Below are 20,496 nucleotides of genomic sequence, written 5' to 3'. Positions count from 1 at the left end.
ACCCCACCCCTAGCCACTGCCTCATTCACCTCAGATGACGCGGATTGGTCTGTTTCATTTCCAGACCTGCACGGATGTTTCAGATTTGCAAGATGGATTTGCCTGGTGACAGACATGGAATCCAAATGCTTTGAAAGATTAGCAACACAAGTGTTTATATGTGTACTGTTAAATACATTTTTAAAAATGCAGCCCATTAAAATCATGGCTGCTGGCTTTTTAACTGTGCTCAGTTCATTTTTATGCTTTTTTTTTTTTAGCCAGTAAGATTTCCAAACAGCGCTCAAATTTTAACAGGTCACTATTCCCCTTCACCTTAGTCAATCTTAAATGAGCTTGGGCACAGAAAAAGCACAAACACATTAAAATCACAGCATGAATGACACAGATGTACTGCATAGCGAAGAAACTAAATCAAACTGAAAAGCATCAAACTACATCTTTGCAGATTTTGAATGAAACTGGCTTCATTTTATTGTTAATACATTAAAGATGAGTTCAAACAAAATGAGTTTTCAAATAGATTTATTGATTACAAATAATTTTACAAAGGCAGGTATGAAACCAAAGGTATTTTCACTTTGTTGAACAGTTGTCCACAAACAGAGCTCATTCCAGAAAAGGTGAAGCTGCATATGAACACAATAAAAAGAGACAAAAGTGATGCATTTACATTCCAGTGGATGTTGGTACAACAATGAATAAACAGCCTGAGGACGGTAAGGCCGCCTGAGGCTGCACTAATTAGATCTCAGCTGACAAGTAACAGACCTAGGATGATCACTTAGAGCGATACAAAGCCCTGGATAACAGTCCGTTTCAATCTTTGCTAACTCAATAGGTGTACGCCTGAAGTAGAGAATACAAATCATCATTTTTCTTCAAAACAAATAAGCACAGAGATTCATATGAGAGATACTTTCAGCTTACTCTATCACTTTATCATTAGCCAATTTTCCACAGTGGCGCCTTAACAGCCTGCCAGGACTTATTCTGCTTCTGCATTTACCTCCTAAAACATTCATTTACATGTATACTTTGCATCTCCCTGCCAGCAGTAATTTCTCAGCCTGGCTACGGCTTCCACATAAACAAATTATGCTTTCCATCATCAGATTTGATCATTTTACCCTAGCTTTGCTCTGCTCTGCAGTGAAAGCTGGTGCAAAAACAGTTGTTTGGGATACAGCGGCTGTTACAACACAACCAAGGATCACGTATAAGGCAGGGAAGGGAAATGCTCTCCCATCTCCCAATTACAGTCTGATTTCTTTTTTTTTTAATAAGATTCCAGGTTGAATTTATCATGACAACACACAACACCTTAGTGACAATGTACTAATGAGCGAATACAACAGAAGATGATGAAATTAACAACTTAAAGCCCTGTTTTTCAGAACTTAGCTTTATTTATACTTTAAAATCTGAAACTTGAGGAAATTAATACCCAGATTTGTGTGAGAACCCTTTATACAACCTTCTCTTAGTTGCCATAAATCTCTATTAACAAGGAGGTAATGGAGAAAGAAGAATGGAAGTAGATTTAACAGAGTAAGCTACAATATGTTTCAGTATTTACAGAAACACTGTGATCACATGAACATGATGGGCTGTTTCCTCTCAACAGTGTTATTAAAGTGAATAGAAGCCTATGAGGACTAATCATGAACGTTTCTCATGATCGCATACCGACCCTCCTTCACTTTTAAAAAGATGTGATAGTTATATATTAAATTTCTAACACCAGGTCAGCTTCTTTCACCATTTCCCTGCAACCTTGACTTCTCAGCAGTCAGAAGGCTTAAGAAATAACATTTAATTGCTTCAATTCACTCAGGGGTCGGTGCTTGAAACTGCAGCATAAAGAATTTGCTGTGACTCATTTCAAAGCACTTTTTTTTTGGAAAATGCTTCTCCCATCTGAAACTGCAGAAATGACATGAGGAAAAAGATGTTAAAGCAACTTTATTCACATGTCTTTTCTGCTTTTGATTAGGAATAATTAAATAGGCACGTCATTTCAAATAATACACGATAATATTAACTTAACATACATGTTCATGTAGGATGATTGATCTGTTTTAGACTTAAATGCTTTATGAGTTAACTAGATGAAGCTAGGTCAAGACAGAACCAACTGGGGGTGATACAGCTCTGAACACTGACAGATAGGCAAAGCCTTATTTATACTTCTGTATCAAATCTGCACCCTTTGCCATTGTGAGCGCTACATTCTTATGTGTTGGTGTCTCTGCGCCACTCTGCCAAGATGCTAGTCAGCAGTAGGGGAATTTCCTGACAGCTCGCATTGCTGTTGTGAGCTTAGCATTAGTTACGTTAGCTACATAGCTAACATAGCCACTTTGTGAGCTTAGCTTTAGCTAAAGCTAACATAGCTCTGCTAGCTATGAAATTAATATTACTACATAAGCCAGTGAAGCAAAGTTGTCTTTAGCAATGTGAGCTTCAGCAAACTTAGCTGAAGCAAACCCAGCTAAGTAGAGAAGGTGGTTATGTAGCTGCATAGCTCATTTAACCACTTTGGGAACCAAGCACTAGCTACTTAGCTTACATAGCCACTTTGTGGCTTTAGCTTTAGCTAGGTAATTACATTTACTATGTAGATGACGTAGAAACAATAGCTTTAGCTAAAGTAATGAAGACTATGACATTATCTTAAGCAATGTGAGCTTTAGCAAACTTAGCTAAAGCTTAAACAGCTACGTAGAGAAAGTAATTATGTAGCTACAAAGTTGATGTGGCAGGGTTTAATTTAGCTTAAGCTAACATAGCTATGCTAGCTACATAATTAAGGTTACTATATAAGCCAATGTAGCTTAGTTATCTTTAGCAGTGTGAGCTTTAGCCAACTTAGCTAATGCTAACACAGCTACACAGAGAATGTCGCTATGCAGCTACATAGCTTACGTCACTGCTTTGTAAGCTTAGCCTTAGCTACATTAGCTCAACCCCTCTAACTTTTCCACTATTTTCTAGATCAAAATAGAGCTAAATCTGCACTGTAAGCTATGCATCCTATCCTATCTTTGAACAGAAGTTTATTCCGATATTTAGCAAAAAATTTTCAGTTCTGAAGAAGATGACGTCTCAGTTGCATGGTCTGCAGTCAGACCCCTTTCATTTCTTCACCATTTTCTTGATCAAAATAGTGCTAAATTGTGCTGTAAGGTGTGCAAAGGGATCCAACTTTGACCATTTAGCTGACTGATCAGAGATTTGCAGTCACCAGATGCTACCCAGCAGACCAATCACCGGATGCTACCCAGCAGACCAATCACAGGGCTTGCAGTATGAGCTGTTTCGATGAACAGTTACATTTCAAAGCTGTATGTCAGGCGATGTGCGAAGGCTTCTGTATAAGTTCTGGGCTACACAGACCTAAAACACACACTACAATGCACAAATTTAATGCAGAAGTATAAATCAGGCTTAATGAGTGTGAATCTGTCACTCTTTATGTATAAAACAGACACAAGAGGGTCCAAAAAGGGAGTAACTCAGAAAGAGAAGCAGCTGACCGTTGCTACTTCCCTTCCTGTGAAAGTTATATGATAAAACAGGCTGAGTGCATCTTCTGGTATCAAACAGCAGTGAAGGGCACTTCCTCTCCCATTGCAGTTTATGATGCACAAGTTTTTTTTTGTTTCTTTTTTTTTAAGAGTCCAGCATGATTATGATGACATGAGGTTTTTTTCTATAGTACACTGACTTCTTAGTGCAGTCAAGGCTACTAAACTGATGGAATAAAATATTTCTCCAGATGGAATTTATCTTTTTGAGAACAAGAGTGTGTATTTGTGTTTGTGTGCATGCATGTAGGTTGTATGTGTGTGTGTTGGTGTTGCGACAGAGGCTCAAGGTTGGTTGATAAAAGTGGCAGAAGCAGGTGCCTTGTCTACTTGAGGAGTTTGTTTGCTCTCTGGTTTGCTTCATCAATACGAATTTTGTTCATTTCAGCCTGAAAGCAAAAGGAAAAAAAAAGGTTATTGAAGCATTCACAGTTTCTTTCCTGTATTTCAAAAATATTTTACATAAAATGACTGAATAAGCATCAAGGTTCCCTGCAGAAGTTTTTGAACTGTAGACCCATAGAACATTTTTGCCCTTGTGCTGGAGGACAAATATGCAGGTGATGTGAAACACAGTCATGCATATGGAATACTCTACAGATAAACAGGTGTGGGTTATAGAAAGAAAGCAGTGTGGCTTCAACCAATTTAACATGGATCCAAACATTTCAGGATTCACACTTGAAGGTACAATATGTTGATTTTTTGAACTGAAATGTCTACATTAATTAAATAAATTAAAACTCACATGTCAGATATACATTTAAGGAGAGTACTTAGACTACCTCAAGTGGTTCCAACAACTTTCTAAGCTAGATAAATATTTTTTTTAAACCTAGCACAACAAGTAAGGACATTTGTGTTTGTTAGATTGTTTCCTTGTTGTAACAATCCTTCTTGGTAATAAATCTAAACCACTGGAAAGCTTATTTATTTATCTTTTAAATGGTGCCACAATTGTAAGGAACATGCATTTGTGGGATGAGCAGCAGAGCTGAGTATGTGGGTTGTGCCCATGAAAAATTGGCCAAATCTTCTCTGCTAAGTTTAGTTCTTAGAGTCTGTAATATAACCAGATTCAAAAGAGAGTGTGCTTTGTGAGACAAAAGATTCAGACTCTAGACTCAACGCATGCATACTACCCTTTCATTTTGCTTTACGATACACCCCCCAGTTAACTGGACCTTTTAGTAATTTTACAGGGTATATAAAGAGCCACCCACAGAGGCTGAGTCTATCTGAAGTAAGGATGGTTATAGTTCACCACTTTTATTTACTTATTTTACACCATACCCCAATTTTTTAGGAAAACATACGGACCATCTGCTTGAACCCCATTTTATTAGTGTACTTGTTAAAATGGAGGTTAAAAGCTGCATGAAATATTTGTGCTCTAACCCCTGATCATTTAAAGCTGACCTGAGGAGAAAAAAGGCAAAGTTATGCATTTGTATTTTTTTACTAAATTAGTTTTGCTGTCTTTCTATCTTCCATCTGCATTACAGCAGACAAGAATAAATCAATGAAATATGTAATAATATTTGTAGGTTTGTTTCTTGTGCTGCTTGTCTTAATTAGAATGAAAAACTTATAAAAAACCCCCCAAAACTTTCATAGTCACACTGCTGGTGAAATACTCCACAGGGTTTCTTTGATTTTTCTCTACAGATAAATAGCAAAAGTTTTGGAGATATAAAGCTTACATCTAACAGAAAAACAGCGCAGGTATCCATTCTCCCAGTAGTTTTGGTCATGTTTGATATCTTCTAACAAATTTTTGTACATTTTATTTTGGAGGGAATCTTTAAGCTGCCGTGACGGGAGCTGCTTTAGAAGTATGATCAGACAACTAACAAAGGAAAAGTGAATTTAGAGGAAAAACTAACCAAAGAACGATTCATCTTAGACTCTTACCTTGGCATTGATGTTGTCGATTTGTTTGTTCTGCTTGTCTATCTCGTTGCCCATGTCCACAGCCATGTTTTTTAGGTTGCCTATGATGCTGCCAACTGCGTCCAGGTTCTCCTCCATCTCGTCCTCACGTGCGTCGTTGGTTATCCTGCAGCACACATGCAAACAGAGTTTGATCCTTCAATAAATTTATATACAAACACACTGGAGAAACTGAAAGATTATCTTCATTTCCAACAACATGCTTCTGGCATCAGATTTTGGACCCCACCTCTTGATGTATGGCCCTGATGGTGCCGCAGCGCTGGCCTGAGTAGGCTGCCCGTTGCGGACCCCTGACGGCTGCCTTGAGACGACCTTTGCCCCATTGGCATCAACTTCACCCTCACCTCCTCCAATCCCCCAGGTACGCTTGTATCGGGAGTCGTGCTCGATTGATGACACCCTGGGATGAGATAACAGAAAGTCATTACACATGAGGAAATCTAGAGGTGTTTCACTAAACTAGACAGCTGCTAACAGCTACACTGTCTTTACATAGATGTTATTGGACACTGAATATACCTAAGAGGTTAGTAAGACTACAATTCAGCTACACTTACACGTATTCACTACAAAGAGGAAAGTGCAAAACATCCCCTACCTTATCTTATGGTATTCATCAAAGAATCCTCCTCTGCTCCAGTGTGAAAGCATTTAGGGGAAATTTTGTCTCATGTTTAAAACCAGTCATGATCTAATTATGCACACACACTGACACTGCATAACCATGGGGTTTGATGGACAGGGATTTAGTTATGCTCTGCAGAAAGCAGAGCACCTGTCATTCAAGGCTCGATAGAGACAATGTCACATTCAGACACCACTGGAAACTCGCAAATTGATTCAGCAAATATATTGACCATAAAAGAAACATTTGACATGCAAATTTGTATTTTCTTCTCTCATTGTCACACGCTTTTACCAGCCTTATTTATGAAAGTGGTTGAAGTCTTTGCTGTATTCAAGTGAAATCAACCTTACAGACTGGAGAACATCATGAAAGTGCTAAATCGCACGGAAATCCTCCGTTAGTCAAAAGGGATGCACTTGAGGAAAAAATAGCCTTCAAGTTTTACAGAATAGCCACAAACTCTAATTGTTTCAGTCATCAGAAATCAAGTATTGTGTGTGAATTTGGCATGACTCGCTGCTCAAAATATCACAAACCCATAAGCATGGTCGGCTGTTGCTAGGCAGAAAAAAAGCAAAACAGGCGTAGCAAAAGAAGTCAACACAGTGTCCGTATGCCACATGCTAGAATATGTCATATTCCTATTTAGAGATTTATATTTATTCTATAACTGCCACTTCAATATAAATACTGCTGTTTTTTCACAACTCTGCAACTATCAGTCATACCATGTCTCCATATCTCATACATATCACTGCATGACTGTCCTGTATAGTCTGTGTGGCCACAAATGGATGTATAGTGTAGTCAACCCTAATTTAAACAGCTTAATTCTATTTATTTGATCTATTCTTATTTTTGTTTGTTCTCTCTTACACTTTTTTCTCTTTGTGCTGCTTCACTTGAATGGAGACCAATAATTGATTCATGTCAGCTCTGTAGCATCAAACCTTAGAAAACTGATAATGACATTCTCACCTTCCTTTTATTTTTTATCGTGGACAAACTTCCCTTCAATAAAGAGTATTATAAAATACATAGTTTTGTTCTGATATAACCTGGGGGAGAACTCACACTTTCAGCCAATTTACACTGTTAATAAAGAAAATAAAGTCTCTAGTCAGAGTGGTTAAAATCTGATAATGATCACATAGAGCTGCTGCTTTAAACTGCTAATAGCCATCAGTGTGAGGTTCATCAACAAATGATGGTTAGATCCTGTCCTATTTGGACCTATCATTTAGGAGTTTTCTTAAAACTCTGGGAACAAGTACAGCAAATAAAGACAACATCCGTCTTAAAGGACTGATTTCATCTTCATTTTGTGCATTTCCATCAGCTGTACCTGGTGTTGGTACCAAGCATTCAGTTTTCCATTATACTTCAATGGTACCTTCTCAACAGTGATGTCGTCATAGCCTGACTGTGCAAAACTGTGCTAAAAGGCAAGCTAAGCCCTTTTAACATATACAATTCTCCTCATTTTGACACAGTAAAGCTTTTGATTGAAACGGCGATGTACTATCAAGCAAATAAACCTTGATTGACCACATTATTATGTGCCATTCACAAACGAGCCTGTACTATATTGGTTCTTTTATGAGAGCCACTCTAGCTAGCTCTGTTTGAGTGCCAGTATCCTTTCCTCCTTCCTTTGTTGTTATTTAATCCAAATTTCATTTCCTGCCTGCTGCTGTTTCTCCATGGGTTTTTCAAACCCTTTTTTTTTTGCCTGAATATTTCACTACTTTCTAGACACAAAGGCAGCTCAAAAATGCTTGGCATTGTCGTAAACAGTGCAAAACATGAACTTTTGGTAGCCTTTCTTTTTGTAAAAATCACTTCTTGCCCCCCATCTGGAGTTCTCTGCTGCTGCATGACATCCTCTGCAAAGAACCTACATATAGACATGAAGTGATGGACCGGCCTTCTAAAATTTGGGCAAATGTCTGTAGAGCGGCCAAGCTATGAGCTGTTTGGGCCACTCAAAGGCCTAATGAATGGTCCATAATTCTGCTTAGATAAAATATTAATAATATTTAAAGTGCCTGGTGTTTTCCAAAAAGACTACACAAATGGGTTCTGTGCTTGAGAAGTGCTTTTTCATATTCTAATGATCCTCTATGCGGTTGTACAGTGTTTTGATTAAATGCTTATATCAGTGTAAACTCTTCTTCAAAAAAGCAAGCAAAAATTCTTGGTGGAGAAACGATTCTCCTTGACATGTTTATGTGTTCTCTGTAAGGAATATTGTCTTGTTATGTTAACAGCTGGGTAAGTGTTGGTTGTAGGGCTGTGCAAATAATCACAAATTAGATTAAATCGCAATATGGCATGCTGCAGTTTTCAAATCAAAGACAGTACAATGTTTCCTTAACCTAAAATGTGTAAAAAACAGTTTAATACAATCTTTGTTCTTATTTCATGCTCTACACATTATGCAAACATTCAATTGCCTTTTTATTTTTATTACCCACGCTGATGAAATCCACAGAGGGTTATGTAAAGGATAGGTAAAGTATCTTTGTTTGTTTCTTTGTTCGTTTGTATGTGTACAAGATAACTCGAGAACGGAAAGTCGGATCTTCACCAAACTTTCAGGTAATACTGGTATAGTGACAGGGAAGAATCAAATAGATTTTGGTGATGATCCGCGCACCCATTCGGTTTTTCTCGCACTTTGAATTTTGAACACCATAGTAATCAATGGGAGCGCGAGTTCCTCGGTGGCGCTGCTTAGGCGTGGGTCTCCCACCTCAGATGGCCATTCTAGTTACAAAATCTTAATTTTCTTGTTCATATATTTGCTTTTTTTATGAAAAAGATCATGTCACAAATTTTCTATACAATTCTAAAAAAATTTTTTTATATTTTATCCCTTGTTTAACTTACTAATACTGAGCTTGTTACAATAAAAAAAGGATTTCTTGCTTATATTGTTGAACAACACATAAGATGAGGAACCTAAAAATAATTGCATATCAATCAATCAATTGCATATAAGGGGGAAAAAATCGTAATTAGGTTATTTTCGCAAATTGTTCAGCCCAAGATGGTAGTGAAAAATAGGGCTGGTCTGTTACAAATGCCCCTCGCAACCCTGAATGACTCAAGCGGTGTAGAAAATGGATGGATCAATGTTACAAATGCCACAGCCTCTTCTTGATCTCAGTGTGTTGAAAATGCTGCTGACCATTGTTGGTCAGCGGCATTTTCAAACAGCAAGGAGACAAGTTTTGCTCCAGAGAAGGATGCAAGCAGTGAGTCAAAGGAACTACTGAAAGGAAGTGGAGAATTTGGAAGTTATACAGTAAGAAGTTTGAGTAAAGACAGCTCACTCTGGATGCTGCAAGTGAAAATAGCTCAGCTCAATGGTAGGTTTCCACCAGAAGAGATACTAAAAAAGGGCCAGGTACCTGGTACCAGACATGACCCCCAAAGGAAAAATAAAAAAAAAACAAAAACAGGTTGAGTCAAGACAAGTTGAGCTAGTACCACACTGAAAAAGCACAGCTTTACTTGATTTTAAGGCTCTGCATGGTGCAGAATGAGCCCATATGGGTAATTGTTTGTCAAGGAGCACAAATTGTCATCAAAAAGGAAAATATAGACCTCAGTCTTTATTAGCTACTATGAAACTGCCTACAGCTTTAAGAGATGCTATCTCTGTGCCCATTTTAAACAACAAATAAAAGCATGACTTTACAGCACTTGTCCCTTTTATGTTTTTTTAATCTTCTTCACATATTTTGCTGATTTTTTGCAGTCCTCTGCATGCTTATTCATGCATTCCTTTGTTCTTAGCTTATTTCTGGTCTTACAGTTTGTTGCCTGTTAAACTTGCTATTCGTTTGATGCTTGGTTTTCAAATGCACTTGTTTTAATTTGTCTATTTTTACTTTGTTTCTTCATGTTATTGTAAAGAACTTCCAACTTGTCCTGTGCCAAAGATGCTACAAAGAAATGCTTAAATTTTATTATCAATATATTATGAACTCTGTTGGCAAATTCAGAAACAGCACATCAAAAAGAGTGGAGCTGAAAAAGATATCACACATGAGGGATTTGGAGCCGGGTTCAGCTCAGAGTGTACAGCATACCTGTCACAGGGGCACACACAGAGGCCGCAGCACTTGGAGAGGTCAGTCAGGTTTTTCTCTGCCTGTTTCATGTCCTGGTTGATCTGGTCCATGCCCTCCTCCACACGCTTCAGCTGTGCTGAAACACACACAGGTAACAACATGCCATGTCACACTGTTTTTTTTCTCTACACTTCAGAACATTTTAAATACTGAGAGTTTGTGTGGGTGTTAATTTTGTTATGTTTATCACCTTTATTAATCATTTTTTAGGATGGATCTAATTAAACTTCAATTATCCCTGCGAGGATTCCTAAAATGGGTCAATAACTGGGTCATTGCAGAAAAAGAAAAAATGGATAAAGATAAAAACAAAGAATGCCGCAGGTAGTACAACTAATCATTGCAAACACACTTTTAAAAACTAGGAATGCAAATCAAAGAAAGCAGTTAAAATATAGTTATTTTCAGGATGAACAGCACAGTAATGACTGAAACAAGAAATTATTTCTACTAATCATGTGGTGGATACTGATGTACCGTCATTTGCATAAGTTTTAGGCATGTGGGGCGCTAAGGGTTCATTATTGTGCCACAATCCAGAGCTGGAGGAGGGGGGCAGCCAAAGTCAAGCTCACCACATGTTGACCAGGGAGGGAAATTAACACCCGCCACCAGCCAAATGCAGGTACTTTTGATCAGTGTTTAGTAAATTTGCTATAAGCCTAAGAGAGTGATTTTGTTATAGTAAACGGCATAAATTTCACCCCTTACTCAGTGTTTTTCCTCTTGACTTTATGAGCAAAGCAGACCTGCATGCAGGCAAACATCTCTGGGTCCCTGACCCAAGGTTTTTGAACCGAGGCATTAGGCCACGCTTACTCGCCAAATCCATCCCTTACTCCGGCCTTAAGGTGTGGACTTTGTTATTTTTTTCAACAGATTATTTTCCCATGCCCCTGCTAACATGCAAAGACATCCAGAGCTCTACTGGGGTTGCGTCAATCCTCCTTTCCGCTCACTGGCACCCTCAGATGGGCTTAAATCGCCACATCTACGTCTTAATTCAGCCTTAGTTTAAGGACCAACCCTTCCTAAAAGTTCTGCACAGTACTGCATGTTTACACACATATTTTTTTTTTTTTACTTCTTGATGGAGTTCTGATGCTGAAACATGTAAAAAGTGTGTTTCTAAGGTCTATATGAGCATGCAGTGAAAATAAAAGCATTTTAATTGTTAAAATAAGTGCCTTGGAGTTGTTTTCTTATTAATTCTATTAGTATATGAATTTTATTCAAGAGCACCCCAAACATACTTTTTATTTAGTCAATGAAGCAATTTAATCCTTTCCCTTTAGATTTTTTTTGTAATACTGTCACTAAAAAATACTGATTTATATGCCCATTTTCTTTTGTATTACTAAACATGAAATTATTTCTAACTGCTCCCACAAAGGTTAGCAATACTGACTTCGATTCTTAGATAAAGACTATGATAACATTTCTCTAGGCACGGCACTGCTACACATCTTTGTCCTTGTTATTTTTCTACAGCCTACACGTCCCTGAGCGCCTCCTTAGACAGCTCCAACTGCCTCAAGTGGAAAGAAAGGTTTCTTTTAATGCCACAACAGGAGATCTGGGGCTTTAAATCATCTCAAACCCACCATAAAATGAAAAGGTTATTTAAATAATGACATTTTCATGGCATTTGAACAATGGCACAATGACGTCTGGTAGTTAAGCTTTAAAGACTTATCAAATTGTAAGATACTTTGCAAGATATTTGCCATTAACAACATATTGAAGGGGTAAATAAATCTGCATTAAAACCAGCAGTGTTTAAGTTACAAAAGGTGTTTTCCCAGTAGCAACATCACAATGCCTTATAGTCATTATGGCTTAAGATACAGTGCCTATAAAAGAATAAACAAACCTAGGACGTTTTACCCCTTTAATTGATTTGATAAATCAATCATATAATTTAGCTTAAAAAAATACAAAAAACTCTTGTATATCAAATTGGAAATACATTTTCTTCAAAGTAATTTCTACAAAGTAAACAAAAATATGCAAGATAAATTAAGTGATTACATAAATATTCACCCCCTTTACAGTGACTGACCTCATTCAACAGAGGTGCAGCCAGTCGGTGCTAGTAATCTCACAATCAGTGAAATGGGGATCACTTAAGTGCAGTGAATGTGTCTCAAGTGACTGTAGTATAAAGACACCTGTGTCTGGAAGGTCCCGTCGCTGTTCATCAATATTCTTGGCTACCATTACACCAAGAAGACAAGAATATTCCAAGCAACTCAGAGAAAAGGTTATTGAAAGTATAAGTCAGGGGATAGATGTAAAAAAATGCCAAGGCACTGAACATCCCCCAGAGTTCAGTTTAATCTGTCATTGAGAAATGGAATGAATATGGCACATGTGTAAATCTGCCTAGATCAGGCTGTCTTCAAACTGAGTGACCACCAAGACACCTGTGACTACTCTGAGGGAGTGTCAAGCTTCAGCAGCTGAGATGGGAATACAACAACTCTGAATACAACGACTGTTGACTGGGTTCTTCACCAGTAAAAGCTTAAAAGGAGAGTGGCAGAGAGAAAGCCACTGATAGAGAAAACAACATAAATCTTGACTTGAGTTTGCCAAGAGGCATGTGGGAGATTCTATGGCCAATCTTTTTGAGACTGCAAGAGAACTTTAGCTTGGGAGAAGATTTATTTACCACTAAACCAATCACCTGAAGCAAACAGGGAAAGCTACACAAAAGGATTTGAAGAGAACAAGGTGAATGTTCTGGAGTGGCCGAGTCAAAGCCAAGACCATTACCCAAAAGAAAATTAGTGGCTGGACTGGAAAGGGCTGTTTACACCCGGTTCCCATGCAACCTGACAGAGCTTGAGCAGCACTGGTTAAGAGGGTGAATATTTATGCAGTCACTTATTTTATATTATGCATTTTTATCTAACTGCCATTGCTTTTAAAAAAATCTGTTTTCACTTTGATATTAAAGAGGTTTTTTGTCATTTGTTGCTAAAAAAGCCAAATTATATTGACCGTGACTGATTCATAAAATCAATAAAAGGGTAAAACATCCAAGAGGTTGAATACTTCTCATAGGTGCTGTATCTATATTGAGACTTTCACTGTATGTTTGTGTACATTGTATTATGTGTTACTGGACATTACACCATGGCACAGCAGGCTCTGCTGATCCTGTTTTCAAATCTGTCTCCTCTGTTATGTTCTCTGAGGCTAGTACAGAAGTGGGATCACTTTATTCCCCCATTACATTGAAGGTGGAATGTCAAAGGGTTGTAAAGAACCGTAAAAAAGACAATAGTTACCTCCTTGCTCATCTATCATCACCATGGTGTTGACGCCGGTCTGTCTGCTCTAAAAAAAAAAACAAAAAAAACAACAAATAATCAAAACAAATGAAAAGATCATACAAATATGCATGTATAAAGAAGGGAAATGATCAGTGCTTAGTACATTTACATTTAAATACAAAAAAAATGTAATATTTGACAACAAATCTATATATCATTCATGTATAAAATGTTTTATTTACTCATAATATTATCCTGTAATAAAGCATAACTGTAAAGATCTTACAATGATTTGATCACAAACAACTAAAACGAAGTAAGTCTTTCCTACTCTAATTCCAAGCTTTCACACCACTGAGTATCTGTGATTGAATCAGAGACTTTGATATTATACTGCTAAAATTAAAAAGCACTCAAAAAAATATCAGTTCTCATCCAGGTAAGAAACCAACAAGCTTTTCTCTCCCAGCCAAGCAGCTACATAAAAGATGATATTGTGATTTTGTGTGAGAAGAAGCAGCATCATTTCCAAGTCTCACCTCCTCTGCCATCTGCAGCATCCTCCGTGTGCTTTCCAGTGACTGTGGAAGAAAAAAACACAAAAGTTAGTGAATAAGAACCAGTCAGTATGTTAAGAGTTGAATCAGAACTCTATGTTGGTACATTTCTGAACAAAAAGGGTTTTAAATTTGAGAGCTTTTGTTTTTTCTGTTAAATTATATCCTGCAATACTGTTCTAAACTGTCAGAATACAGGATCTTGTTCAGTTTGTTTGGGATACAAGGAAAACAAAAGAAGCACAAGCAGGAATCTGCATTCATATTATTCTTATGATTAAATAAAAAACAAAAAAATAGAAAACCTGATTAAGTAAGATCTGCTCATAAGAGTAAAGGTCTCTGCAAACCAATTCAGTGGTTTTCTGATGATTTTTTGGATCACTAATGTGATGAAAATTTGTAGTAAGAGACAAAATGGCTTTATTCTGCAAAGACAAAAAGCAGTGAGGATTATTTTGTGGTTCTTTCATTACTTGAAAAAGGAAAAATAAAACACTGGAACCATTTTCTCCTGACAGAACTCTACTAGTATTGTGCCAATTACTAAAAAGGACTAAAAAGCTCATTGGTGCATCTTTCCAGTTCAGTCTTTCTTGTTTTATGTGGCTGTGAGTACAAATTTCTTTGTTCCAGCATTGAAATCCACGTAATGCAGTGCACAATGCGACTTTAAAGTGAAGTTTCAGTGAAAGGGATAAAAAGGAGCTGCAGCTGATGCTCTGAATACTCAAAGAAACATGTTATGCAGAAAATCAAACCTGTTCTGACCCAACATAAATCACATTTCTTTTTAAACGTACAGCAATTTCAGAAGAGTAAAAAAATATATATTTAGCGTGCAAAGGCTTTTAAAAAAATTAAAAAATAGAGGAGAACCAAACCATAACATAAAATTAACAGGAAGACAACGAGAGGAACAAGGAAAGAGAGACAGGGTAAATGGAAGATACACATGATATGGGAAGTATGGAGAAAGTTACACAGAAGTATTTGTAAAGTTGTAAAAAAAAAAAAAATAATAATAAAAAAAAAGAAAATCCAGTGCTGCAGCTGGCTCAATTTTAAGTTTCTGATATGCAATTTCCCTGTAGCCTCTATCTGTGCTGCATTTAAAAATTACATTTAAGACTTTTTAGGCACTTTTCAAGATCTGAACTGAGAAAAATTAATACCACTTTATGTGCAGCATGCAGTCAAAAATGAATGGCATATGAGATTTCTGAATTTTCTAATTTAATGTATTGTTTCTAAAATGTCAAATGGCATAGGGCAAAATAATGTTTTGGCACTAAACAACCAAATTTAAATATCAGCGACACATTTAATGCATCTATTCTATCAAATATGCTGTTTACTAATATTTAAGACCTCTCACTGGTAACAATCTGACTTTTTGGGCCAAAAAATTCATATGTGCTATTTAAGAAAATTAAAGAATTTTCAGGGATCTGCAGGAATGCTGTGATATACCAAACATTCAAAGGATTGTTTTTACCTAAGCTTTAACTACGGATCCAAATATTAAACAAAAATGCAATAATTTAATAACTGATTTATAGTTAAGATTTTTCTCTTCTAAGGGAAATGACACAAAGGCCTTCACTATTGACTTTATGTTGTGTGGATAACATTTTATTCTGTGTATTTGAAAAATAAAAGAATTTAAGCTAACCACTTTCTGACATAATCTTTGTTTAAACCCTTTAAAGCAGCTTTAAATAAATTAATAAATCTGAGTTCCCTTGATTTACAAGTTAAAAGCTTCCTTTTTTTAATGCTTTCAGTCTCTGTGTCTTTGTTTTCCTTGTTAATGTGACTGACATGCAGCTGACACAAGCAAACAATCTGTGACAACACACAGACACCATATGTAGAAACGGACATGCGAGTGTTGAAGGCGAGCAGGAATGCAGTCAGTTCAGGTGAGATACGCCTTAGTGTCTCTATTAATAGTCAGTCCTGCACAGAAAGCAGAGCACGGAAGCGGCTTGGGGCACGACTCCATTGTTACCACCACTAATGAACTGTTAACAAGAGAGAGTGGGGACCAGATTCCTCCTTCTCTCTGTGGTACATTTGCTCTGAATACATTAATCAGTGAGTTGAGAAAAAGACAAACACACAATTGGCGAGAGAGTAGTGTAAGGCTCGGCCAGGTTTCTGTTGGCTTCGCCAGAACATCACTTGGGTGGATAAACATTAAATTATGTCTCCTAAAATCCTTGAACTTGGCTAATTAAGACTGAAATTGCTGTCTTAGCCAAAATTTCCAGATTGGGATGCTGTGAAAAAATCTTTGAGATAGAGACAATGGCGTGGTATTTTTATCATTTGTTTGGGATGACTTTAATAGAAGTACAGATAGGAGAGGCACGTGCAGGTTCCAGCAAACTACATGCAAGCCTCTTTTATCTGGAAAGTCAAGTGTTTTCTACTTCAAAAAAAAGGAGAAAAGCTCACTACGGGGATTAACTGGCAGCGATACACTAAATGATTCAATAGTAGCAAGCAAACAATGGGTTTTAATAACTCTGACATGAGGAGCTACGTGACACAGCCTTGAATTTAAAGAACGCTCAAGTAACAACCTTTTCTTATCAAGTTGAATTCTGATGTTGCCCTGATACATTACCAGCCATGCTCTGAGTGTTTCAGGTATGAGTGGTTACCCAAAGGACCCTCCCACGCCCTGCCCCTGTTAAGATCTGCTAAGTCAACAGCAGGAAGAAGAAGGAGAGAAAAAAAAGTGCAGGTTAAATCAGACATACAGGAGAGAAAACACACAGTTAAGAAGGGAAAAAACAGACGGAGACAATTAGTACAGTCAAAATCACAGGAAGGTGAAGTGCAAAGCTACGAGCCCAGCTAGTGTAAGTTAATTTGCTTCCATTTGAATCAGATGGCTGATCATATGATGCCCTGGAGTGCTGATTAAACAATTATCTCCTTGATGATAAAACGCTTAGATATAGCTGACAACATTGAAAGTGTCAAAATCACAGAGGGGTAAGGGAGCTATCAGGCTAAATTAGGCGTAAAGCCTCACATGCTTCCTATTAATGCCTAGCTTCATAATCAACTGTGCATGTGTATGTGAATTCAATGAGTATAATTACCCACAGCCCCCTGCTCTCTCAGTGCTGTGCTGGAGCATCCCCAGGATATGTTTCCATCTATTAATGCCTTTCCAAATTCTGCTGTCCTCTACATGGTTGTGGCTGAAACAATTATTTCATCTCAGATACAGTGTGATAAATCTGGATTATTTTCAATTTTGGTAGCAGGATTAGACTAGGCTAGATTCATGTGTTTATCACTGCTGCAGCTTTGAAGGTGCTGAACCTCAATGAAAATAAAATGACGTTATAAAATACGTTAGTTATATGCTACCTCGCTTGGAGCTACAAGTTTTATACATAAAAACAAAAAAGAGCAGTTCCTTAGACAAGATTTATGTTAACTAACTTTTGCTAATTAATTAATGCCGGACATTTTTTACCCTTAACATATTTTATGGTTTTGCTCTGGCTACTAGCAAACAGGGTAAGGCTGCCACATATCAGAGTTTTGAACTTCAGTATGATACAAGCACAAATCAAACAACATCAATATTTTTTTAAACCATCGCTGAAAAAAAAAATAGAAGTCTTAGACCACTGGCTCCCAAGGGGGCACCAAAGATCCCAGAGGGAGCATGGGCCCTGTCTGCTCTGACATTGTCTAATTTAGATGCACACTACATTTTTTTCTAACCATGACTAGAAATATAATGTTGAAGTAGTATTAGCCCCCCCCTAAAACAACATATTATGGTATAATATAATCTGTAAAGTTTTGAGAAAACACTCAAAATTTCCACAAGAAACAAACTCAGAATTTCAGTTTAAAAATGTTAAAACTTGCAAGAAAAAACTTGACATGTGACAATTTAAACTCATAAATTTATGAGAAACCCACTGAAGACAGCAGTTGGATAATCCCAGTTTACATTAATTTCCCTTCTAAGTCTAGATGATAATGATATTGTGATAATTCTAGGCTTAAATAATGTATTTCCTTTTTGATCACTCCAAGTAAGAAGTATCAGTTGATAAGGATTTTAACACAGGACTTGTTCATAGTAAACAGCTTATAGTATGAAAAAATTGCCTGGTAATTTTCGACTTTTAAATAAGAAAAAAAAATGTACAAATTTACATTTGTAACTTTAAAATTTTCTTCTTGAAAACGGACAGATCCTCTTTATATTTCAGAGTGCATGGTTCTAATAATCCACTGTAATCATGGATAGTTTGCACATAGATCCTCTGGCTAGAAAATGTGTATATAGGTCTATTATGTTGAGATCTTGTCAATCAAAACAAAGTAGGGGAGCCCTAAGGAAAAAAGGCTGTGAACCACTGCCCTGGACACTAGATCCCTGCATTTTCAGTTGCCCAATTTGATTACAGTGATCCTGGTTGACCTGGATGGCACTGACACAGGGAGTGTACAGCATCACTTCCTGTTTCCTGCTACTACTGTAGATCCTTCTCATTTGAGACTTTGGTGTCCTTCCTTCCTCTGTTCATGTCGTTCCCTCGCATCTTAGCTCCACCCAGTGAGGAATAGAAAGAGAGGAAGAGACATGAGGAGAGAGGAGGTGCAAGTTTGGGAATGAGAAATCCTTCACTTCACAGCATCAGTCAGAGGAAAGTCAGGTACAGATGACCAGCTGATCAGCTGATTCACCTCACAGCCCACTGTGCACGCTTTAAGCAGACAATTGTTCAATAATCATTTAAAACTTTTAGATTATTTAACATAAATATGTTCAGAAAAATTAGTCTTAAAATGTCTTAAACAAGAAACGATCGATCAATATTTACCTGCAGAATTCTTTATTTTACATATTTGATTATCAGTGGAATAACTTTGGTTGATAAATTGAATCACTTAATCTTCCTCTTAAATATCAATGTTATTATGATAACTGAGGAGTTTCATTTCATTCACATTCTTGTAATAAGCAGAATAATCCACCACAGAGCTCTGTGAGTTTACACTTTTGTTGTTCAATAAAATAAAAACACTAAACAAACTCTTGCCTTAATGAGGCCACACTTCTTTGAGATTAAATTGTATCATATAAAGCCGTTTGGTGTATCAGTATATTTATCATCTGTCTGTGTTAAACAGTTATATTTTAAGCAGATTAGTGCTGTGAGAATAAAATGTGAAAAAGAAAAAAAAAAAGTCATGAACTGTGCAGAGGTGCAGCTTATCAGCAGGTACTGTGCCTCCAAATAAATCAAGCCGCGCCTTTTGTCTAAAGACTTCTGTGGAGGATAGGCCGGTGCTTTCTCGGTCTGAGCTCCTCTAGAAGGCTGTTTTCAACACCTGTACTACACACGTAATATTGTGTCATTTATTTTCAATTCTAAAACAAAATCGCTGGCAAACACCTGCACACTACTTAAATTGCACAATAACAGTTGAAGTGTTTTGGTCCACCAAAATTTTGTGAGTAAAATTGTGCAATTTAGAGAGTGTGCAGGTGTTTATTTGGATTTTTCTAACATTCACTCCATGTATTTTTAAGGCTTTTATTTTTCCAATACTCTTGATCATTAAAATAACAAAGATTGTATCATTAAAAACACACAGTATCACAAAGAATTGAAGTATGGATGTTTGTGAATACATTTAGATTATGCTTGTGTGTTTTTTTTAAACTCCCATCCTGCTCTTAGGGAGAAAACAAATGAAGAAACTAGCCGAACTGTAAAAACTGACGCCTTATGATTCTGCAGTGTCAGCAGCAGCAGATTTTCTCTGAACTGCAGTTTTACATGAGAGAGTCTTACATTTTTTGTATTTTTTTGTCTTGAAATCAAAAAATTTACTTTTTAATTCTCAAGCACTCTTACTCTGAAAGTTTGAGATGAGTCTGCAAAAAGTCGCAGTTTCAACAAGAGAAACCTGCAGCGCATGTTGGCTTGAACTGGGTCACAAGGAAATAAAGTGGGTTTAGCATCAGAACTGAAAGGTTGATCACTTTCTTTTGATCTTATAATCTTAAAATATCTATTGTCTTTGGAGGGAATGTGGAATTTTTCAAGTTTTGATGTTTCTTTATTGGACACTAAAAGGTGAATTTGTTGCACAGATGGGAGATTCAGAATTCCAATGATTAAAAAAGCACATTACAAAATGAGTTCAAGGGATGCACAAACTCAAAAGTTTGTAATGTCCTGCCTTAGATTAAGTGTATCATTGTGCTTGCTTTAATTGTTTCTGTAGTGTTTTGTCCTTTTTTCAGAGCAGCCAAGTGTATCAAGGTTTTGGTGAATGATTATC

General features: G+C 37.0%; 1 protein-coding gene across 3 annotated transcripts in view; it reads right to left on the bottom strand.

Annotated features, from left to right (window-relative positions):
* Nucleotides 1-508: 508 nt before the first annotated feature.
* The window catches only part of LOC121526013 (synaptosomal-associated protein 23-like), a 32,271-nt gene continuing 12,283 nt past the window's right edge, over nt 509-20,496 (bottom strand). For all 3 annotated transcript variants that reach the window (XM_041812269.1, XM_041812268.1, XM_041812267.1), the window contains exons 3-8: nt 14,137-14,178; nt 13,613-13,661; nt 10,275-10,392; nt 5,773-5,946; nt 5,505-5,649; nt 509-3,979 (exon numbers count right to left, since the gene is read on the bottom strand). In XM_041812269.1, coding sequence (XP_041668203.1) covers nt 3,917-3,979; nt 5,505-5,649; nt 5,773-5,946; nt 10,275-10,392; nt 13,613-13,661; nt 14,137-14,178 — 591 coding nt within the window. In that variant the 3' untranslated portion in view covers nt 509-3,916. The remainder of the gene's footprint in view (nt 3,980-5,504; nt 5,650-5,772; nt 5,947-10,274; nt 10,393-13,612; nt 13,662-14,136; nt 14,179-20,496) is intronic.

This window comes from Cheilinus undulatus, linkage group 18 (genome assembly GCF_018320785.1).
Source record: "Cheilinus undulatus linkage group 18, ASM1832078v1, whole genome shotgun sequence".
Classification (NCBI taxonomy): domain Eukaryota; kingdom Metazoa; phylum Chordata; class Actinopteri; order Labriformes; family Labridae; genus Cheilinus; species Cheilinus undulatus.
The sequence above is the reverse complement of the archived record's forward strand: the minus strand, read 5'-3'. Positions and strand labels throughout refer to the sequence as shown.